This window comes from Erigeron canadensis, chromosome 3, assembly GCF_010389155.1.
Source record: "Erigeron canadensis isolate Cc75 chromosome 3, C_canadensis_v1, whole genome shotgun sequence".
Lineage (NCBI taxonomy): Eukaryota > Viridiplantae > Streptophyta > Magnoliopsida > Asterales > Asteraceae > Erigeron > Erigeron canadensis.
This window is the reverse complement of record NC_057763.1, coordinates 27,239,327-27,263,774: the sequence shown is the minus strand read 5'-3', so window position 1 is coordinate 27,263,774 and position 24,448 is coordinate 27,239,327. Positions and strand designations below refer to the sequence as shown.

The window sequence follows — 24,448 nt, the reverse complement described above, 5'->3', positions numbered from 1 at the left end:
CATACATATATAAACACCTAGTTATCATTATCACACACAACTCATCCCCCTATAAAAACCCTACTTTTCATATTTATCACCATTCATTCCAATTTTCACTCACTATCTTCATCCCTCACTATTATCTATACATAACAACAAACATAGATCTAAACACACAACAATAACACCACCACCACACATTTTTAGGTTTATGAGATGTCATTTTTTTCTCCTGGAGTTCATGTATCAGGCTTCAATCAGTGTGGTCTAGACTACTTTCATAAATAGAAACACAATTTCAAATAACTCTTTCTTCACATAATTTTGAAAAAAATGGAGAACTTCTACGACCGAGATGTTCAACAATTGATAACTGATGGAACAGAAACGTCTCATTGCAGAGGTATGTTTCATATTCTAATTATGTTTCTTATTATATATCTTCCTTTTTCTTATTACTAGCATTATTATGTACACGGATTAAAATATATATTTAGCAATTCATCTTTTATTCAAAAAAAAACTAAATTTAAATATATTTCATTACATGTTTTTAATATCTATATAGTCGGTAATAATAGCCTAATAATAAAACATACTTTTTATAGAAGTATTGGTTAGTATCTAATAATAAAAAAAAGCGTATTTAAAAATTTAAATACAATGTAATCATATATCATCTGTTCTTCGTAAGATGAGTTTGAAAGGGAAAAAACTATTTTTACTTTTCTATCTTTTTACACTTTATAGAGTATAAAAATCATAAGGTATAACTATAAATTAAGAATTTAATTATTTTAGTTTTTGTTATATAATAATAATAATAATAATAATAATAATAATAACAATAATATATAATACACTTATCAATCCAAAAAAGTTCATATGTCGATAAAAAGAATTCAATCATGTTATAGTTTATTAATAAAGAAGAATGAATCTTGTATTTATATTGCAGACTTCTTTACTACTTAATAATAGATATACACTCGCCGCTGAAATTTACTCAGAGAGAATTGTCTAAAATGCGCATCTCCACAAAAACAACCCTCCTTTTCACATCTGCAACCATTCACACACACGCAACCCTTTCTAAATATCTCTCTCTCTTACTTTCCTTTGCAGAGATAGCCTTTGGTTGTCACTGTCGTGAATGAAAATGCGCGTGAAATTTATATCCGATGAGTTGATTGAATAAATCTGGGTTGAACGTTACACCATATTAATGACATCCGCTACAACCCATGATAGTGGATCATTAAGTTGTTGGATTTTGAAGACAAAGGTTTTGAAGCTCTTTGAAAATTGGAGGCTGCTTTTGAACGTAAAACTCTGTTTCAATAAAAATTTTTTTTTCTATTGATGATAAAGAAAAATAAATGTTTAATTACGTTTTTTTTATCCCTGCTGAAGTTGTGAAACAGGTTTGACATTGGTGAGGAATGGAAACAGGGTCGGCCCTAAGATAAGGCGGGATGGGTGAGAACCCTGAGTATCAGATAACTACTTTAGTATATGTGGAAAACTTGAAGTAGGGAATATGTTTGTCGTTACAAACTTACAAAGAGTTACGAAGAAGAAGAAAGTTCACTTATTTTATTTACTCATAAGTAGGATTTAAATTACTTATTTACCTTTTTACTGTAAAGGATATTACTAAGGGTCACATCTAAGTTAATTTAATGCCCTTCATTGTTGGTACTTGGTACAAATCTACATATCATGTTTTTTCATAATATTGAACATTTCTTTTCCATTAATCCATTAATCAAGTAAGTAATATCTATAAATTTATATATAAAAAATTTATGTGAGAACCTCATTTAAGTGACAAATAGAATTTTTGCTTATGTATAAATTTGAAGTTTTATACTTAAGTTCTCATATATATGTACACCTCATTTAATTAAAGGTTAGTTTGGCATTTTTTTTTGGCAATTTTTTTTCTAATATTAATACTAATATTATTTAATTAAATTAATTAAAATCAAGATATTCAATATAATTATTATGTAGCGTATATCAAAGTCTAGAATTTCAATCTTAGTTGTGTAAATATAATTGTGTAAATTTTGAAGTGAGATAATAACTATAGTATTTTTAACGTGAGATATTGATTTACTGAAAATAGCTTGATAAAAGTCTTTTTTTTTTTTTTTTTTTTGCCATAGGTTATTGTTTTAACTTTTAATTAGATTCTATGTATATGTCTGTTCGTAATATTATATTTGTTTGACAAAAAAATTGTTGTGAACTTTCACTTACCAGACAAGATTTTGCTAATTATTTTCATTATGGTAGCATTTGCAAAATGAGTTTTTTTAAATAAATTGAAATAATTGAATCTGATTTATGAAATGGGGAATTTTAAGTATTGAAAGAAGTTAATGCAAGTTAGACGAAATGATTGAAGTTTCGTAGCAAAAAATGCACATATATATCATTTTAGGTGTTTTTTTTAAACAGTGAGTTAGTAGTTCGCATTCGAGACACCACCGTGATATCTAATTAGGCAGTATTCAATGCTCAAATCACGCATGTCTGGAATGAAACTCAAGACTCTCGAAAACCCTCCCTAATAATCCACTCCTACAAATGTAGGAAGCGAAATTCGAATTCGTACGCTATACTTCCAATTCAAAGTGTATCTCTTCAAATTTTAAACGTGTAAAATTTATATACTTAATAAAAGTAGCGTGAGAGTGAGCTACCTAGCTTGATTAAGTTATACATTTTTAAATATATTGTGTTTAATTATTTAAAGTTTTGTGACATGGGCATATACGATCATCGTGTCCTGAGCATCAAAATAATGAGGACCGGCCCTAAATGGTAGGTTACCCTCAAGGGTGAAATGCTTGAAGGGAAACAAAATACCGGTTGGTGTGCTGGAAAAGTGGAGACGGTGAAATGGAGAGCTGGAGATGGTTCAATGGCCTTATATGAGGCTTATAAAAGATGATTGGATCTGCAAATAATCACAACCAAACACTATATATAATATATCAACTTTGTACCATTTGCTGATGATGTTTGTAATTAGTAATATGATGTTCACGAGTCTATAAAGCGAGTGGTGCCTTCTTTGCAACACAATTAGCATAGATCTTATTATGACTTAATTTGCGAAGGTGTAATGTGTTTCTCTATCTCGGAACTTTGATGAAAGTGAATGTGGCTTCTCTATCTTGGTTTCAAGCATTCCCCAACATTGTTTATGTTTATGCATTTAAACCTCCAACCTAGCAAGTAGCAACCAAGCATAAACAGGATTCCCTGCTCTAAACCTTTGTAACAGTGACCACCAATGTTGGTCAGAGTTATATCCTAACAATGATATGTTTTAGAGATACATATGAACAAGTTCGAATCTGTTCATGATCTGTTAAATGAAGGTAGGTTTCGTTTATACATATGGCACATCGGTCACTAGTGTCTGTCCGTAGTAAGAAAACTAGCAGCGAATCGGTTTGTTGCTCTATATGGGTATGCAAATCACTTAGAAGTTTCTATCTTACTATAATTGAATCTTACGCTTCTTCATCATTTATACAAAAAATTCTTCAATGCCATCCACACATGACTTAAAAAGCACTACATATGAAAATCAACTTTCATTATTTGATTAACCAAAAAATCACTCAACTTGGGATCATAAACAGATAGCACCTGTGTTTGGAACATACTAAAAGACATTCTAGTTTGAGTAAATAATCACTATACTTGACTTACCATTCACAAAAACTCAAAAAGCATTGCTTCTAACATCCTGGAAATATACTTGGGTTTACAAGAAATTACAAGAATTGAGGGGGAGAAAAGGAAAACCCGTATACGCAAATGGTTAGTCATACTATTCCCAATAATATTATAGCGGTAGCAATTTAAAACCGCACCAAACAAACTCATCTTAACGGTGGCTGAATCTGATGATAATTGGTGACACTGTGTCATTTATACTTGCAAGCCATCAAATCCACATTGCTTGTATATGAGAGCTCGCTTTGATGGGCTTATAGCTATTGTACAATCAACGGATGCCTGTAATATATGATACCAGTTAAGATTTTCAACGGCACCCTTTCGTTTTTAGCAAATAAATACACACACAAACAATGTTTTCAAGGTAATTGTGATTTTTGGTAACAACACCATACTTCAATATTAGTCCATTTAACTCTATAAACATAGTCATACTCCTATAAACTAATTTGAGCTTCAAAATTGCAATATAAAGCAAATTAACATACAAAAATCAACACAAAAGAAGAAACTTAACTGTGTGGTCTAAATAGACACAACTTGTAGTTATTTTGAACTATACTACATTCGTCCCAAAATAAGTGTCACGCTTCTATTTCGTAATTAACCAGTTTGGACAGGACAGTGTAATATTCCTAAAAAAACTACGAGCATTATGAATATCAATATGTGTATACATATATATACACTTTATATATGTAAAAAATAGTGGGTGGAATGAGATTAATAATGGAACCTGAACAGAAGGGGAAGTTAGACCAATGATAGTAATCTTGGCATTAACATCACCAAGGATCCGAAACTCGACCCGATCGTTCACCTGGGCATCTTTCAACAAATTAAAAGCATCCGATTGCATCAAATTGACCCGGTCAACATTAACCAAGCTCTGTATCTGCCTCACACTATGTGCAGGCTGATAAAACCCGGGTACCCGACCTCTGCCCAACGGAATCCCACGGTACATTATGTTGAATGTGGAATCTCCGTATTTGATTCCGACTTTGTTTTCGTTTTTGGCAGTGAAGAGCATTTGGATGGCGAGTGAGAGTGACGCGCTGGTTGGGAGAGTGGTGGTGGAGGTTGAGGTGGAGGTGGGTGTGAGAGTGATGTACTGAACGGCGACGTTTTGGAGGTTGAATTGTGGTTTTTTGGGTTTGACGGCGAGGATGATGACGAGGGTGAGAGTGAGAGCCAGGAGGATGAGGAAGGAGAATACTAGGATTAGGCAGCAGCAGCAGCCGCGGAGGGAGGCGGATGAGGATGTGTGTGGGATGTAGTGTTGTTGTTGACGGCGGTGGTGGTTTGTGGTGGTGGTGGTGTTGTGGTGGTGGGGGAATGACGGTGGTGGGATGTCGACGTGGTGGTGGTGAGTCATTGTTTTTGGTTGTTTGTGAAAGAGGGGGGAATGTGGAGGGGTGGTGGAGTGAAGTAAAAATAGTACAATGAGGTTTATGGAGGGAGGCCCCACTGATCTATTCTTGTTCCTGTTTCCATTTTTATCATTTGTTGTAAAAATCAAATGAATTGGTGTTTTGAAGCATTTGAAAGGTTTTCGGTTTAAATTCAATAACATGCGATAGTGAGATGGTAGGGGTGATTATTAATGGCGTAGACAGTATTGAGTGGTGTAAGTTATTGATATAAAAGTAAATGATGTAATTAATTAATTGAGATATTTTAAAAAATAAATGATTAATAGTGTAATGTAATTATTAATGTTAAAGTGGGTAGTGTAGATAAAAATATTTTAAGGAGTGCTATGTGTAAATATTACACAAGTTTCAACATTTCCATAAATAAGTAAAATTTATTCTTTTTATAGTATAGTACTAAATGGGTGTCCGCGCGTTGCAGCGATACCATTTAAAAAGCGATGGTTAAGTGTGGTGGTAATGGATATGGAAGACGATGGTCAAGGTGTCGGTGATGATGGACACTCGAAAGTGATAGTATGAAAAAAAGGAGACAAAGAAGTGGTGTGAAGTGAATGTGTGTTAATTACATATATTCTATATAAAGAGAATTGAATTTAATACTTTAAACATTTTTTACAATATCTTTAAATTACCCCTAACTCTAAAATAAGTAATTAACACACATTCACTTCACACCACTTATTTTAGAGTTAGGGGTAATTTAAAGATATTGTAAAAAATGTTTAAAGTATTAAATTCAATTCTCTTTATATAGAATATATAAACAAAATAGTTATTGAGCAGGAGAAGGGATTTTCTAAAAAAATCAAATTCTTTTTAGATTTGTAACTAGTTATTTACCCCGCGCGTTGCCGCAGAGTACGTTTTTTATACAATAAAGTCTTGGCAAATTTATGTCAAACATTCGAACCCAAACTTTAAAAATGACAACTAATCATTTAGCAATAACATTAAAAATATTGTAAATGAATAATAAGTCGTATAAAAACACAAACAATAACTATATTAATACTTTAAATGTTTCATGAATATAAGACGTAAACATGATAAAAGTTATTATATATTACGGACGAAAATAATCAAAAGGAAAATTTTGATATGAGATACAAGTTAAAAGATGAAAACTTTCATTAAAAAAATAATTAAACATGTAGCAATACAATAAAAATAATGTAAAAGAATATTAAGATGTATAGAAACATAAACAATAACTATATATATTAATGTTGTAAATATAACATGAACATAAGACGTAATGAAAATAAAAGTTATTGTATAATGAAAACACTATATGTGCAAAAAGACAAATGAAAATAATCAAAGACCAAATGTTTAAAAGTAAAACAGTAATCGTGTGAAAGTTGTTTGATGAAAACATGAGAACCTAAAAATTTAATGTCACGAAAATGAAAGCGAAAACTTTGATGTGGGGTAAAAGTAAAATAAAAAATCTTAGGGGGTTAAAACGAAATTTGATTAAAATTAGTATGGCTTTAAAAGGTTGCACATTCCACGCATAAAATACTTGTACATTTACATAGGTTTTTAGTATATATATAATTGGATACATGTACAATATCTGCGTAATGCGGCGGTGTTTGTGACGGTAATGGCGTTGGTGTAGAAGGGGGACGACTGTTGGTGGTATATGGGGTGTCTAATGGTGTGGATAATTGATGTAAAAGTAATTAATATAAGGGTTAATAAAGATATTTAAAGAATAAAATATCGATAGTGTAATATAACCATTAAAGATATTTTAGACATTTTCTTTATATAACTTTTAACATAGGAGCTATTATTTTTTTTAGTTAATATATAGATATGAACAGGTAATATCATTAAGACCAAATTTATTGTTAAATTTATGTCTACAACATATAACCAATTAGTCATCAATCATCAAATATAAATAATGTATAACCGCATAGCTTATATTGTTATGGAGTGTTAAAGGTTGTTGTAGATTAATCATCATCTATTTGTGTTGAAAAACGGTCTGGAGAATTTAAATACCCAAAACGTGTCAGAAAAAGGGTGTATAAATTCAAATATATAAACAAAGCTCTAAAATGTTCTGTTTGTCGGAGGACATGACTAATGGGAGAGGATCTAGAGGATTATGATTAGTTTAGGGATTTTGAAAGTATATGTGAGGACTAGGATTAGTCTAGCTAGGTGGCCTTAGTACTTTAGTTTCATAGGTCGTTTAACACCGGTTATCTTTTTTGCATGGTTGTTTCCATTTTTATATGTATATATGCATGGTTGTTTCCATACCCCATATTGGGTTTCTTGCTGTAGGCTAAGTTTATTATATTGTTACACTTTTATATTGTTTAATATGTTCAATAGGGTTGCTAGTGTATATGTATTGTCGAACTTGTACTAAAATATGTTAGGTTGCATGCTTGCTACTTCCCCCTACGCTTAATGTAGCCAGGTGACACTAACAGACATGTATTTCCTTCTCTGCTATCGTCGAACAACAAGTATGATAACTAACCTCTTTACTCTTTTTGACTTTCACTTCTTTGTGGTCAGAGGTCCTTATGGAAACAGACTCTTTACCTTTTGGTAGAGGTAAGACTGTCTACAGCTCACCTCCTCTGTAACACGCTGAGAGATTGGGTCTTTTTTGTTGTTGTGGTTGTTGGTGTGTTGTATGGCAAAAAACAGAAATTGTATTACGAGATAAGGACCGACTTTGCCACTCTGAAGGTCACTTCAGTTTACTTCACATGTGTTAGAAAAAATCATATTTGTATTAATCATATCTTCATCATGTAAAAATTTTAGTACTCTTTTGGAAAAAAAATACAAAATTTATACTTAATGAACTAATTTACACCATAAACTTTTATTTTACAAATTAACGCTCTAAACATTAATATTTTAAAATGTTTACATTAACACTTTTGAATTAGTTATATTTACATCGATCTACATCATTAGACACTGCCACCACCACGAATAATCGTCGTCATCATCATTTGTCGTCGACCCTACTAGACCATTGTCTCAGCCAGTCAGCCACCACCATTGTGTGTGTACTTGTCATTTTTTGTGTTGCAATATATATGTGAAAAACAAAATACCTAGGCGTTGCAAGCCGGATGATGCCAAATCGAGCTAAACACAACATTAGACAACAACCAGAGACAATTAGTAGATGGCTATAAATGAAGTTTGTTATATTTTAATCTACACGTACAATAAGTTATTAATTCAGTGATTAAATAAAAAATAATAATATATGATATACCTCTAATTCCATCTAATAACCGGAAATTAACTTTGCTCTTGTCCTTGTCTCATAACGGGTGTTCTTAAAAAATGAGTAAGAAAAAATAAATAAATTAATGTCTATGAACATATCATGAGACTATGAGAGTCGATCTTAAACTCACAATCCGTGATTTTTCTATAAATTTAAGTTCGTAACTTTGCCAAAATAACATGCATACTTAATTTGCTCCAGCTAGTTAATTATTATTAATAGGAAAATGAAAGCTTTTAGATGCGCATTATCACATATTCACATGCACGACCATGTTTAATTACACATATAAACATCATAGTTTTAGTTAATAAAAGTTGGAGAATCGGAATTAAAAGCTTTTACATATTTGACATAATAATATATAAGCATAGTCATCATTTTGCAAGTGGTTCATCAACTTTATATGCTTTCATAGTTTAATCTGAGGTGAACTTATACCAAAAGGGAAAAAAAGAATGTAAAAACATGCATGACCGCATCATATATGAAGGAAAAAAGATGATTTAGTTTCTAAAGCATGTTACTACTTTATATATATCTTAGGGACTAAGGGAAATCAAATCATGTGCAAATGTGCAATAATCTTCTACTTCACCAATATCTTTTCATCTTCTTATAAGATAATTAGATGAGATGTCATTGTACATTTAAATCTACTTAACTTTTCAAAACGACCATAAAAAGAGGTTTCGACGTCGGTTGCTACTTGCTAGCTAGCATAAAATGTGTTGCATTAGGATTGTGGGTCAAACCACGTGATAGGATGAACAATTTTGTGTGAATTATATACATGTTGTTCGTATTGTTTTTCTAAAAAGAATTTAAGATATCAAACATAAACATTGGGTGCTAACCAGTGACGGATCTAGCATTCTAAGTCATAGGGGTCCATAATACTTTGACTCGACAAGTTAATGGATGAGAAAAAACTAAAACGGGCATGGTTAACCAAACGGGTCACAAGTCCAAACACATAAACATAAATTCGAGCATATTACTTGATCATATTAATACCATACAACACCAGTTTTCTTAATTATTTTCTTTCACACTTTGATTTTAATCGATTTCATTGCTCATTTCTAACTAAAACTATAAAGTTGCCCTAAACTTTTGAAGTAACAAAATCGAAACAGGAAACAATGATACACCACAAATAAAATATATACAAAGTATTATTTGCTACTGACTAAAAATATATAACTGAACTATCTTCATACTCTAGATAATAACCACAAATAAACTAACCGATATCATAATATCTATAAGTGTATGGAGCCAAAGAGTCTTTATTTTTACTTTATTTGCTTTCTTTATTTTACCATTTTAAAGTCTAAGGGGTTCCTTTTCAATTTATAAGGAGGTTCATATTAATTTTTCTTACAAAACCTATATAATTTTTCCTTTTCCAAGGGTGATCCATTGACCACTATAACTTATATATAGAAACGCCACTGGTGCTAACATAAAGAAATTAGAGCTAAAGAACATGTTTTAGAACAAAAACTTAGGTGGTGCACAAAATATATACATATACAATACAATGTAAAATGATGGATGACAGATGACGGGTATTTGATAAGGCCTATTGGTAAAGTTTTAGATCTTAAGAGAATCCATTTAGGTTTAAGTCGATCTTACTTCCCACATTTGTGTTGGTTGACTAATAGAATGTTTTTTGAGTCTCTTGAGTTTCATTAAATACATTTGTGTTTTAAGAGTATGAGTAGAATATATGCCACTCAAAAAAAGATCAAAAGTATTTTAAAAAATATTAAATATCACAATTGAGCTTCTTTTTTTTTAAACATTTATTGGGTTACCAGCCATGCCGCAACAAAAATAGGGTTTTCGGGTGTATTGCAACACAATTTGGCTTGGTAGCATGCGATGAAATCACAACATAATTTTTGACAAATCGCAGTTACATAAGATAAACCTTTTTAATCACTTTTTTCAAATTTTCACAATGTACCTATCAAGATCGCGAAGTATGTCTTGTGATTATGAAAATCACACATACCTTGTTGTTTGGACTTTTTTAACCTATTTTTATTGATAATTTTATTAACCAAACACATGATAAAGTTTGAAACTTTCAAGTTCTAATTTTTTTAACAAATTTTGATTCTTTTAAAAATATTATGTGAACTAAAATAATCCAAACAATGTTCAAAGTTCAATGTTTGAATCATGGAAACAACTATATGTCTATATATTCTTCTAAATTTATTTGCTAACAAGAAGACTAATCAACTTCTCAATTTCCCATGACACATCCAAATACCCAATATATAACATTGGGTCGAGATTAATGTATTGGACTATTGGCGTCAAAAAGCTAAAAGACTGGCACTCATTGCATTAAATCCAGTGACCCATTAATATAGTGATCTAGCCCAATTACTTATAACCCGCATCCAACGGATTCAATTCTTTGTCTTGCCTACATTATTTGATCCAATATTTCCTATGAGATCATAAGTTTATTGTTTATAACCTCTTTCATTGGCGAAATGGTGATTGATTTGAGTTTGTTTCTAACTTTTTTTTTAATCTATTTAATTTAAGAGTTGATATTAGGTTCTTGTTTAAAGTTTAGATTTAGATGGTTGTTGCGTAATAAGTCTGATGATTAGGTGATCGCAAGTGCAGTTCTTAACCCATTAACAACGCCTATTAATTTTAGTAATTCACGAATACATAAAACCACTTTAGATGTATCAAATTTAAAAGTGAATATGCATTAGTTAATTGTGTTTTTGGTTATTGCAAGGATTAATGCCCGTAATGATCGTCACATGGGAGGATTTTATTAAGAACCCGTGAGGCCTCCGACCACCCTCTGTTTTTTCGCCCCGTGGTCTTACTTTATACGTATATGGTGTGAAAAAAATTTCTTAGTATTACTTTTGGTTCCCGTGACTTTTGGCCCTGAGTTCCTTCAAGATCCGTTATTGAGTCGTCATACTCATACTCCTATAAGATATTAAGCTGAGTCATTACGGATACGTTCAGTCGTGGAAAATGTTTTCAAATAAGCCATATAATATAAGATATTAAGTGTGTAAAAAAGAGCTATAAAATTGGAAAACGAAACAACTTGATCCGATTAAAAAAAAAAGCGGAGTCTTAAAAAACTGAAAAACCAGTGTAAAAGGTTCGGTTACCCGATTTTTATATCCAATTGATGTAGTTAACCGAATTGAACCAAATCTTCTTAAACATTAACCTAAAAATCCTTCAAAAATCATATGTTTGTCACAAGTGGATTCCACTTATGAGGCACGAGTTAAATTTTACGAGTCGAGTTGAAACAAAAACGCTGTGACTTATTATATATTTTTTAATTGATAAGATAATTGTAGCCGGAAACAAATTTCTCATCCCATCAGACTATTAACCAGATTGAGCATCAATTTAAAAAACTGTTTGATTTTATTTGACTTTTAAAATGGTTCAGTTTTAGAGTGTGTTGAAACCAAACCGTGAACACCGTGTGCTCATTTCCACCACCAACACCCCTCCACTTGAAATTCCGGCCACCGGCGTCCACCTAAACTTCCAGCCGCCACCACCGTCAACCGACCACCTAATGACGATGGCAATGGGGTTTATGACTCCAATCAGATGCAATGCAACACCCATTATCAATTCCCACTCGCTTGATGCGTCGTACATGAAACGCGCCGCCGAACTTTCCGACAAATCCGCCGGTTTCACTTCCCCACATCCTAACTTTGGCTGCGTGATTGCAACAACAACCGGAAAAGTTGTCGGAGAAGGGTATCTTTATGCACAGGGAACAAAGCCGGCGGAGGTTCAGGCGGTGGAGGCCGCCGGAGAGTTTTCCCGTGGCGCCACTGCGTATGTTAATATGGAACCTGGTGACTGCCATGGTGATTTTACAGCCATTTCTTCTATTATTCAGGTCTTTCTTCCCCCCCCTCCCCCCCCCCCCCCCCCCCCCCCCCCAATTTTTAAATTTATCTGTTAATTAGGGATAAAAATTGTGCCTTTCGGTTGTGTTTCGAATAATAAGCCTCTAATTATTCTTGCTAAATACGATAACAAAATACCCGATAGGTAGGATAAGGTCTAGCCGAGTGGATTACTTAAATTTTACGTGTATTTGACGTTTAAGCATTAGTCAGGAATCACTAGAGTTGTTATCGGGATCAGACATCCGTTACAACATCTTAGGGGAAAAGCTATTCACACGTTAAGAAACGAAGGCCTGCAAGTCGATGTTCTTGGGGAGGATATAAGAAATTCATCCATTGAGGTATGCTGCCTATATTTGTTATATTGGATGTTCTTTCTTAAGAGAGTCATACGTTTGTTGATGTTATATTGCATTTTTCTAGGATGCTCTAAAATCCTGTCTCGTTGTCAATGCTCCTTTGCTTTATAGATCAGCTTCCCGTGTCCCATTCTCGGTTCTGAAGTATGCAATGACCCTTGATGGTTAGTACAATGCACTTGTATAAATATTAAAAATTTAATCTTTTAAGACTTAATTTAAACGATTTTTTTTTGTTGACCAAATTCTGATAGGAAAAATTGCTGCTAGTAGTGGGCATGCATCGTGGATAAGTAGCAAGCAGTCTAGATCTCGAGTTTTTGAATTACGTGGTAGAAGTGATGCGGTTATTGTAGGAGGAAATACTGTGCGCAAAGATAGTATGCAACTTTATGACTTCTGCTGATTCTTAATGTATCCTTTACTACTATTATCTAATTTTAATTTTGTATATAGATCCGCGGTTAACTCCAAGACATGGAGGTGGACATTTACCTATGCGAATTGTTATGTCACAAACTCTTGATCTTCCTGAGGTTGCAAATCTATGGGATGTCAGTGAGGTGCCCACAATGGTCGTCACTCAGAGAGGTGCAAGAAGAAGTTTTCAGAAGTTTCTTGCATCAAAAGGTGTTGAAGTAGTGGAATTTGACATCTTGAATCCCAGAGATGTTGTGGACTACCTTTATGATCGTGGTCATCTTTCGATTTTGTGGGAATGTGGAGGGACATTATCTGCTTCAGCTATTTCTTCTGGTGTTATACACAAGGTGTGTGATTGTGTTCTGATTTAAGTGTTATAATAACAATGTGATTGAGTACGAGTGAATGTAAATGGTAATCATAGAAGGTGTTTGGGTTGCAGGTATGGGTTTTAAAAGTAGGAATCATATCCTCAAAATTTGGGAGTCCCCATACCTGCCAAAGAGGGTGGGTTTTTGAAATTTATTCTCATTTCCATTCCTGTACTACACTGCTATCATATACAAACCATAGTGATTTCTGACTGCATACCAATATATATATATATGTATATATATACATATATATATGTACATGCTTCTGTGATACAGGTGCATGCTTTTGTTGCTCCTAAAATAATCGGCGGAAAGAATGCACCTTCTCCGGTTGGGGAACTTGGAATGGTTGAAATGACACAAGCTTTAGAGTTAATTGATATCTCTTATGAGCAGGTTGATATACATGTTCTAAATGTTACTATGTATTACGAGTACATGTTCTTAATTCTAAATGTTCATTTGTTGACTATAATTGCAGATAGGATCTGATGTGCTTATTAGTGGATATCTGCAACCCATTCCTGATTTGACACCTGTGATTCCTTCAGTTGATGAAACTTCAGTGATTGATCCATCTTTATCTCCTTATGAATCGCAAATCATATTCTTCTATAAGACATGGGACCCATATGGAAGTTTCTCCAACTTTTCTCCTCATCCAATTCAGCTGCCTGATGAAAGTGGTAGTTTTGTCAGTTGGTCAAGTGTAGAGCACTTTTATCAGGTTATCATCTAAACTACTTGTAGCTGTGGGAGTTGATAACAGGTAAAAACAGACTGGGGTCAAAATGGGTAATATTCGTTGTGGGTTGAAGTACATTTGGTCAGGTTGACCCAAAACAGTCTACATTTTTTAATATATAATAAATCTCAAATATGATTACAAATATTATATAATTCAATAATAATTTTAGTTTTCTAATTACACTGATTTAAGAGGTTTTATGCTTAACCCCAAAGGGGTGGCTGGGCACATAGGTGGCTTAGCATTGAGGCACTCGAATTCTCCCAAGGAGGTCCTTAGTCCATATCACGATGGTTTGAAATCCCCTATGCCACTTGCCTACTTTAATAAATATTCATAATCATGGAGAATGGATTTGGCCGCCAGTTTGATCTAATGGGATTTCCCGCTTACTAGAAATGTGGTTCTATATATTTTAATTCTACTTTTGGGGTAGTATCGATCCTTTATTTTTCAGGTTGTTAAAATTTTATTCTAAACCCTAACTGACCATATCTAATTAAATGGGTTGAGATATCCATGTGATGCTCTCTGAAGTATTTTACCTCTTAAAATGCAGGCACACAAGTTTGTGGGGTCAAGCAATCCTAATGCTAGAAGTTATGTTGAAGCAATATATATGACAAAAAGTCCTGAAGAAGCTGCACGAATGGGAAGGAAAATACAAAGGGAGCATCCAGATATGGTATGCCTTCTACACACTTAATGTGATTTATTTCCAAATTCAGCTCTAGATAGAAGATAATCCTTTTTTTAAATTTAGGTTCACATGAGCACAAGAGTTCACGGATTAAAGCAATCAAGAAACCTTATTTATCAGTTTAGATATTTTCAAAGGAATAAGGAAGCTTTAGGGTTGTCTTGTGCTTCCAATATCTTTTCTTATGTACTTAAGTGTATGCGAGCAAAAGTTGCAAATGAGTAGCAGAACGTGGAAAACTGCCCAAAAAACTTACATCACACTTTGCAAAACGCATATTTTATATAATTTTCTCAAATGTTTTTTCTAGCCTACTATACTTTGGGGAGATGGCTGGGTTGGATCAAGATGGGTTCGCACAAACAAATTTTTTTGTCCATCTAAGATATTTCTTTAAAAAGATTCAATAAGTTAAATAGGATAAGAACTATGTTATTAAAAAAATATACTTTTGACTGACTTTCTACCCGTTTAAAACACAACTAAATAGACCTATTCAATAGTCATATGCAAATGAGCTGACATTTTCACCTATTATTAGTTTATATCAGAAGTCGAGATATATAGACATATAAACTATATTTGGAGGTTTTGGAGGACATGTTGATAGATCACATTGGTCATGCAGGTAAGATCTGATTGGGAAAGCGTGAAGACTGTAGTGATGTACAAAGCATTAAAATGCAAGTTCTCGATTTACCCACACTTGAAATCGATGCTTTTATCAACTACCGGTTGTGTACTGGTTGAAGCTTCTCCTCATGATCTCTTTTGGGGTGGAGGCCGAGACGGTGAAGGCCTCAATTATTTAGGGCGGTTACTTATGATGTTAAGATCCGAGTTTCTAGGGGACGACACAAACAAGCCTGAGTTCTCTGCAGATTTTGCTGAATCACAATCATAAATACATTTGATATGGTCTTATTGCTTGTGTGGTTTTGAGCAGAAGTTAGTACATTAATTTGCAATGTATATGTACCATGTCGTGGACATTTTATTTGTATCAATTAACAGTGTATACAAGGAAAGAAAGAAAAAAAACGAAAAAAATAGATGTTATACATGAATACTTGGTTGATTTGGTTCATTGTAGGTCTTATAGAAGATTATATTTATTATCTCGTAGCTAAATTGAAGGGACAAATGTCTAGAGATGTGTTATGTTAAAAGCCAAAATATTTATTCAACTTACACACTTTAATTACAATTTATAAACATTTATATGGATGTTTATCCGGTGTAGTATTTTACTTTATCTTTACATGACAATTTATATGGATGTTGTGTGATAATATATATGGAAGTCCATGTCAAACAAAATTCCTTTTGATACATATATTAGTAATGGAGACTGTGGCGAGACGTGGGTAGGGTTTGTTTGAGTTATTCATATACCGAACTTGTTTGAGTTATTCATCAGTGTAACAAGTGTTTCGTGTTTCAGGAATATGGGTTTCTTTTCCTGATTAAGAAGTCATTGAAAGGGTATTCTATGTAGTTTGAGGATAAGGCAATAGATGATGTAATATGTGACTATATGAGAGATGTATTTTTGATAGATGATTTAATATATGAGAATATATATTTGACATTTCAAGTTTTTAAAACTTCAAAATGATTGGGTTGGTGACTCGGGGTTGGGAATGTTTTATTACGATCATATTTTCTTTTGTTTTGTATTGTACCAAACAAGATATAAACCCAATCTTCCCAACTGATCCTATTCCTCGATCTGTTCTTATACCATAAGTAACCAAGAGACTTTAACAATTTGAGTATTTTTTTATGGGCAAACCGCCGAATTGGAGAACCTTTGTCCATTCTTAGCAATCTAGATGCATCGACACCCAACCACTACGATGCCTTTAAAACATCTTCTTATTATCCCCACATGATCGTGAACCTTAGTCTTCAACCGAGAAGATAATTAGGGGTCTGATATCACATCAGCCTCTTATATTCTATCGCTTCCTATATTCTGTTGCTCAAGTCCTTATAGCTAAGCAGAAACTCCTTGACAGTCTTGACAGAGAACACTTGTGCTATTACCCAGCCACGACCATCTATCACCATTTGTTCCTAGTCTTATCCTAGAATACGGTTTTTCATGCCTTTTCCTAAACCAGGCAACCATCTCATTTAAAACCAAAGGACCAGTTGTTTATTCTCATAGTAGTAGCCTAGTAGGAGACCTGAAAGTCTCGTAAGAGATCAATGTTTAAATTAGGCTGCATTCATCACAGTATTCTTTTTAGCCAGAAGTATTATAGATAATACACAATATAATCACATGATATGAATAATATACATGACCTAAATGCCAGGTAGTTATACCTGGGTTTCCCATTAAGGTTCAACACTTGAGAGGGAGGGTATGTTTGAGCATTTTCGTAAAGTCCTAGGTTCCATCCTAAACATCGGAGTTAGTTTAAAAGTAGCCGAAGGATAGATTGCCATTTAAGATAACAAGGAATTAGCCTAATGGTAAGGCAAACACTTGGTGACCTTAAGGTCTCTGGTTCGATCCCCGCTAGGGACAAAAAATTATTCCTTTAAGGTACCCGTTACCAATGAAGCCTAGATCCATATGTAAAGTTTAAATACGCGGGTTCAATCCTTTGGGGTGCCTAGATCATGTGAGGATTAGGATGGGGGTATTTTACCAGCATCATATGGCTTATATGGGGTGGGTCAATGGGTATCCAATTATGGTACCGGGGCTAGGGTTCCCCCATTACCCTCTTTTTTTTAACATATATACATACACACATAACCTAAATAATAGAAAATAATTAGGAGTAAAGTGAGCACCGATAAAGGTGTTTTACAACCCTTAGTATCAAAAATATCAGAATACCGCACAACCCAATAGAATCAAATCTAAATCTCAGGTCCCACAATGGCCTCCTCGGCTCCAACATCACCATAATCTCACCCGACCCGTCGTCTTCAGCTCCTACCTCACGTCTTGTAGTCAGATCTCCCTCATCACCAACCTGCTCAACATCTTGATTATCAACTTGTGGAGGGCCATATGCAGCTAACTTCACCCCAGCAGTCCTAGCATCCTCCTGTGCCAATCTCTCTAACAGAGGCTGATAACGCTGACGATCATAAAGAAGTGCAACTAACTGGCTTGGAGTCACCCGCTGACATTTTGTAGCGGCATTGGACTCGCTACAACACAAATGACATTTTGTGACTGAGACTTTTCCTAACTGAAATATCTTCGGTAACTAAAACAATATTTATATCCTTTTTATAAGAAAAGTAATACTCGTAAAATCTAATAAATCATTTCAGAAGGTTAAAAGTTAAAACCATAAAATTAGAAAACGGATCACTTCATACTTCTCGCATCTTTTAATAAACCCTAACCGCTCCTACCTTCTTACGGCGACCAGACATTTCCGGCAACCAGACATCGCCGGCACCTCCGCCTCCGTCTCCTCTGTAATTCGGTCACCGTCACCGCTTCTGCCTTCTCCGTGATTCTGTTTGCATTTACATCACCGTCATCGGAGATCCGCCTCAGTCTTCTCCAATGCGATTCTGTTAGCTACCGAGGTTTTGCTACACTCTTTTTGTTTTCAATCCTAAGTTCAATTGCTTTGTATTTAGGTTTATGATTCTTGATTGCAATTCTTTATTGCGATTAGGTTTTTTGATTTTTATTATTAATCTCATTTATGCATATTTTTATTGTAATTAAGTTTGATAGCGTGGATTGCTTTCTTAATTTTGAGGTTTACTGATTTGTGGTTTACTTATTTGTGGTTTGAAATTAATTACTAGTATGCATATTATTTAATCTAATTGTACTTAGGTTTAATTGTGTAAGTTGTTCTCTCTAATCGATTTAATTGCGTAAATTGATTGTTTTTCTCAGCTGTCTGGCCTACATGAGTGGCTTTAACCATGTGTGTAGAACTAGATAGACATGCCTTGCAATTGCATCAATGTAGGCACCAACCAAGAGGTCATGAGGTAGGGGCAAAGGTGTGAATGTAGTTCGACTATGGACAAAGTGTGTGTGAATTAATGGCCTTAATACAAAATGAGAGTCTTTTGCCATTACCACTACAATACTACCCATACTGATCTGTTTATGTGTAATTGGGATGACGTTGCCACCTTAAGCGCTAACATATATTATGTTCAGTTCCAGCTTGAAATGGAAGAAAGTGATAAAATTGATGCAAGGCTGCACCAAACAGAAGGCAACTATGGCGAATTCTGGATGTAAAATACCCTATGCTCCAAGGTATGGTTTCGGTTTATATATCTATATGGCTATTAAATCATTGATGATAATTGTTATTCTTATATATTGATGTCTTAAATACTCATTGTTAGTTTTTGTAATTTGTTTCAGAAAATGAATTGTTAGCACTTCTAACTTCTTGTAAAGCGATGCTCCATTCACACCGTTCTAAGCAATGTTAGGAAATGAACTCATAAACATAGAAACGGTATGTTATCTTAGTTATATTTTAACCAGTCTAACCAAGCGTATTACTTTGGTTTCTTATACTAATACCATATAGGTCACTTGCCTTGTAGCCTAACTGCATTATTCTAGCAGTTTCTTCTGTCAACTAGGATCTTGCTACATATGTTGCTATCAAAATTTCTCGTGAGGTTGATCCACAAGGTTTGTAAATTGTTGATCTCATGCAACCTTTATGTGTTGGCTTTAATTTTCTGTTTATGGTCATTAATTAATGAGGTATGTCACGTGTTACTCTAAATGTATGATCTTAGTGTATATGGTTGAGGCTCTGATAGTGTGGACTGCTGTAGTTCGTAGGCAGGGTAGATAAAACCATATCGGAATTGGGTTACTTTTTTTTGGTTATAATGGTTATATAATGAGGAGGTGCAACAGGATGTAGTCTGGGCTATTTTTTATAAGATATGAAAGTGATTCTTTTACCAAATTTTGTATGTGTAACTCTGTTAAGCCTCAACGATTTTTTATAAGTCTGTTAGGTCTAAATTCTTACAATGTAATGTGGATACATAATTGAGTTATGTTTCTAAGCAAATGAAGCAGTTCATATTAAGTGCTTATGGTTGTTTATGCAGAATTGCAGAATTTTAAAGGATCAATGGGGAGACATATTGAGCTGATGTAACGAGAACAGGATTTTGCACTTGCTGCTATTGAGTTGGATTGGAAAATAAGGTCTTAACTCCAGTTAGATATCTAGAGCAAAAAAATAACTTCATATTGTATTTCTATGTTTTCAAACTTAGATTTGATGTCATTCTATGTTTCTGAAATTTATGTCTTACAAACATATTGTATATCTAGTTGGAGATTCAATATATATAGCTTGATTTGCTGTTAACTATGAGTGAACAGTTTCCTTTTCATTTCTTTCTAGTTGGAGGCTATATAATATCGAAGAGTGAAATTTGAAATGGGTAGAAGAAGACTTTTAGTGACTGAAGTAACTGCACTAAATGCCTTTTGATTGAAGGAGTTTTAACTACATTTAGTGACTGAAAGACTTAGACACTATAGTATTTGACCTTTTGTGACTGAAATTTAGTGTAATAATAGACTTTTAGCGACCGTTCCTTTAGTGACACTTTCTTTTTCAGGAGGAGAAGACCAAATTGGATTTTAGTGACTGATTATACAAATTTAGTGACACTTTTTTTCAGTCACTAAATGTCACTTATTTTGTAGTGACTGCAAATCAACCCGGGATAAGCCACCAACAGATGGGTCATTATTAGAGCAATCACCTAGCTCCATCGAATCAGTATCATTAACAACAGATGAGTCATTATCAAAGCAATGCCCCTTCGAATCAGTATCATTAGCAGCAAACGAGTCATTATCAGAGCAATCACCTAGCTCCGTCGAATCATCAAAATCATAAACAGGATAAGTAACTTCTACAACCTTCAAGTTAGATGGGAACAGAAAACCTTTAGCTTCAATACGAGAGAAAGTCTGCCAATGAAAAATATCAATGAGAACATTAAAGAACAAAAATAAGAACTATATGATGCCTATATGTATTAAAAAAAGGAATGGCAAGATGGCCTTATGCGGAAACATCAAACATGGTAGAATGAGTTCTGGTTGAAGTTTTGAACTGGTCGTTCTTCAGAATGGGTTAGAGTGAATCACCTTTTTTTTTTTTTTTTTTAATTTCTAATAATTTAAAGTATTCACACATTAACTATAATTACAATAATAATCTGAATCTCCAAACAAAATAGACGCAAAAGAAGAATAAACGAAGACACTCATACTCTATACATGGACGTCTTGACGGAACCATACGGTTTTCCTAGTGGGTTCAACGACACATACTATGCTTGATTGGACATAACTACAAGAAAAGAATATACTAAATCAAGAACTATATGCATTTGTTTAAAAATCCAGTAATAATATCATGAATAAAATTACTTGAGAGCAACAAAAAGGGTCTCGATCATTTAAGCTTCTGCAAGCTACACAATCAAAAAATGACCCAAATGACAACAAAAAAGTATACAAAAATAAACGTTCTTGCAAACTCAAGACCGTACAAAATGCTACAACAAGAATCAACAAAGAAAATGAAGGTGGAAACTATTTAGTGGGATCGACTCTGAGCCAGTTATTTTAACACGAAATCATAATGATCTGTTTGAGGGTTGCAATAAGTGATTCTGGTTTTTATTTTATCTACAGGATTAGCAATAAGCATGTGGCAAGTTATTGTAAAGAAACTGGTTATTGAGATAACGTAAGCTCTCTCTTGCTTCAAGTAGTTGATTATCTCACTCTAATGTTCCTTGATTCCTTCAAAGTAGCAATACTCGGACAACCAACAACCACATTGTAATCCATCAAGTTGCGACATATTATTAAACTTTAATCAAGTATACATGAAACAAGTTAAGTTTACATATATTTACATATGAGAATGACTAGCCACTTTCAATTATACATTTCATTTCATTTTTATTTTTACATTTCATCTTATCTTTATCTATATCACTGTACTAGATGGATTTCCACACTCATGTATAGATAATCAATGTTAAAATGACAGTGTAGTTAATACATAGAGGTTTAGTTTATTAAGGGTATTTTTGGTAAACCATGTGTATGTTTGGAATGATTATCTATAGTTTTTAATTGGAACATAACCCATAGCTTTTAAGCAAAACTTTTAGTTATAGCTTTTATTTAAAAGATGATTGATATGATAGCTGCAACTCCAACTTAAGAGTTTAAAATGATAAAAGTAGATATTAAAAAGGAGCCACAATGATACCATACTTTCTTATTAATCTACCACACAGTATAACCGTTATAACAAACAGTACAAGTATATAATACATACTAGGTCTTTTATCCGTGCGATGCGCAGATTGTTTAAATATCGTCTTATGAACAATCGACTAATGCGACGAATTAACGGATTTAGCGCAACTTTTGTTAAGCTTGCTTTGACATTTTTGACATGATAGATGCACAATTACACGAATATTGTAAAAAGTGTAATGACTAAAGAAATGTTATTTAGTTGAAAGCTTTCAACAACTCAATCTTACAAAATTTATTTATTTGGTCTTCAAAAAAACTTTCACATACTATATATATGCAAGACATTGTTTACTTTTGAAACTTTACATGTCGTATAATAGTTACGAACGGGTAGACATGATGTGTGTCCATCAAGTCAAAACTTTACTTCATGTCGGCCACCTCTTTTGCAAACAAATGCTAAGCAATCGGCATTACCTAAAGACTTCAAGTTAATTATTCAAATATCTAAAAGTTTGTCAAAAATTGATAGTTGTTATTAACTCGAGTTTCAACTTGTGTTGTCCGACTCTAGCATATGAGCATGATGTAGAGCATCCCACTACCATAGTTCTCAAAAAATACCATATATGTGTGTACCATTAATTGCATTAAAACTTATCTAACAACATACAATTTGTATTGCATTATGATTGGTTTAAAGTCAATAGAATGTAACCACGTTTGATAATAAAGAACAAATCCGTAAATATCAATACCAACTCAGACTTTTCATAATAAAGGTGTTTTAATTATCAAAACACAAATGCACACCATATGAATCAATTAAAAACTAAGAAAAGAAAAGTTAGAAAATCCTTTGGAGAATAACTAATAAAATAAAATCATCATCCATATTAAATCCACAAAATACATACATACAACTCAAATTCAAGAAAAAAAAATTTATCATATCAATATCCTACATACGTACTTTTCACGAGAAAAATAGGAACTAAAATCCATAGATACATATATTTTAAATAAATAAGAAAGTAATATGAAAACTTACGAATCTAGTTATATCGTGTAGAGGAAAAATGCAAGAACACATAATATTCGTGTATGTATAGGGTGAACGTGGGTGTGATTTTTTGGTTAATGGTAATTGATATCATTCATCTAATTAGAAAGATTTAAATTCCTATAATGAAAGGATTTAATATTATATAATTTGATATATTTTTAATCATATATATCTTTACCATACAAATTAATCTTGATCTAATAGATATAATAAATTATTGCATATACGCTGTATATATGTTTTTTTTAATAGTTTCTAAAATTTTGTTAGCCAAATGTTTTGGATCCAATCCGTTCCACATTATTTTTGTTTGATATTGTAATTGTAAAAAAATATGAGAATGACACATAGGATTAAATCCTACATGGTAGAAGCTAGTTTTAGGTTGGAAAGACTCTAAAATCATCCAGTTAATTACTATTTTAATAATTATATAGATATAAATTATTGGTAGATTTATAAAAATGTGGTATTAATATCAATTTCCATATCAAATGCTTCAACCAAAAATTAAAAAAAGGATATTTGTAAATTGAAAAGATAAATCAAAACGAAAAGATCTCAAAACGCTAATTCAATTGGCATTTCAATTAGAATTTTTCTCCTTAAAAAATAAAAGTTCAAATTAGTTACATCCAAACATTCAAATTAGTTACATCCAAACAAAGTTTTTATTTGAGACATTTTTGCAGAAAGGTGAATGTGACACTTATGTTGTATATCGTGAAGACTTCCCAGCATACAAAAATCTGAACACCAAAAGAATTTAACAAATACTATAATTCTTTTTGAAGCTTATGCAGTCAATCTCAATAGATGATCCCATAAGTTAAAACATCTTTCATAGAAACTTGGATGGGAAGATCAAATACAAGCGTCATGACCCATAGTCCCATTTTTAAGGGTCACAACTTTTATCCGATGAAAGACTGGGAGTTATAGACTTATAGGGCATGCAAATTAGATCATGATTGAATTATATACAAATCATCATATATATGCAAAAAGAACCACAAGCATAAACCGGAGATAAATAAATAAATATGGGAAGTAATGAAATAATAAACCAACAAAAGGGACAAGAAA

At 33.0% G+C, this 24,448-nt stretch overlaps 2 protein-coding genes and 2 long non-coding RNA genes across 7 annotated transcripts; 3 read left to right on the top strand and 1 right to left on the bottom strand.

The window, feature by feature from the left end:
* The first annotated feature begins 43 nt into the window (after positions 1–43).
* Positions 44–1,694, top strand: LOC122593723. Its single transcript, XR_006322856.1, has 3 exons — positions 44–385; positions 1,108–1,306; positions 1,396–1,694. It is a non-coding gene; the product is annotated as an uncharacterized LOC122593723 (long non-coding RNA).
* A 1,986-nt stretch (positions 1,695–3,680) lies between these two features.
* On the bottom strand, positions 3,681–5,184 carry LOC122593678. The gene is made up of 2 exons (XM_043766119.1): positions 4,481–5,184; positions 3,681–4,023 (listed from the first exon to the last, which is right to left on the bottom strand). Exons 1-2 carry the CDS (start codon positions 5,120–5,122, stop codon positions 3,937–3,939), a joined length of 729 nt encoding a protein of 242 aa, XP_043622054.1. The 5' UTR covers positions 5,123–5,184; the 3' UTR covers positions 3,681–3,936.
* Positions 5,185–11,873: 6,689 nt separating this feature from the next.
* Positions 11,874–16,101, top strand: LOC122592313 (riboflavin biosynthesis protein PYRR, chloroplastic). The gene is made up of 9 exons (XM_043764516.1): positions 11,874–12,397; positions 12,617–12,751; positions 12,834–12,933; positions 13,024–13,149; positions 13,226–13,539; positions 13,843–13,962; positions 14,048–14,293; positions 14,874–14,999; positions 15,643–16,101. Exons 1-9 carry the CDS (start codon positions 12,062–12,064, stop codon positions 15,916–15,918), a joined length of 1,779 nt encoding a protein of 592 aa, XP_043620451.1. The 5' UTR covers positions 11,874–12,061; the 3' UTR covers positions 15,919–16,101.
* Positions 16,102–18,307: 2,206 nt separating this feature from the next.
* Positions 18,308–19,667, top strand: LOC122594421. Of its 4 annotated transcripts, none has more exons than XR_006322994.1 (4): positions 18,308–18,581; positions 19,177–19,278; positions 19,390–19,486; positions 19,578–19,667. It is a non-coding gene; the product is annotated as an uncharacterized LOC122594421 (long non-coding RNA). The 4 variants fall into 4 exon arrangements; XR_006322992.1 differs by having other exon boundaries at positions 18,904–19,278; XR_006322993.1 differs by lacking the exon at positions 18,308–18,581 and adding an exon at positions 18,775–19,001.
* The last annotated feature ends 4,781 nt before the right edge of the window (positions 19,668–24,448 follow it).

Excerpts from the sequence above, each read along its gene's own strand:
- LOC122593678 (XM_043766119.1), bottom strand. The coding sequence starts at position 5,122 with ATGACTCACCACCACCACGTCGACATCCCACCACCGTCATTCCCCCAC. Across the intron at positions 4,024-4,480 it reads TAACTTCCCCTTCTGTTCAG|GCATCCGTTGATTGTACAAT; the intron begins GTTCCATTATTA and ends CATATATTACAG.
- LOC122592313 (XM_043764516.1), top strand. The coding sequence starts at position 12,062 with ATGACGATGGCAATGGGGTTTATGACTCCAATCAGATGCAATGCAACA. Across the intron at positions 13,540-13,842 it reads CTTCTGGTGTTATACACAAG|GTGCATGCTTTTGTTGCTCC; the intron begins GTGTGTGATTGT and ends TCTGTGATACAG. Across the intron at positions 15,000-15,642 it reads AAAGGGAGCATCCAGATATG|GTAAGATCTGATTGGGAAAG; the intron begins GTATGCCTTCTA and ends TTGGTCATGCAG.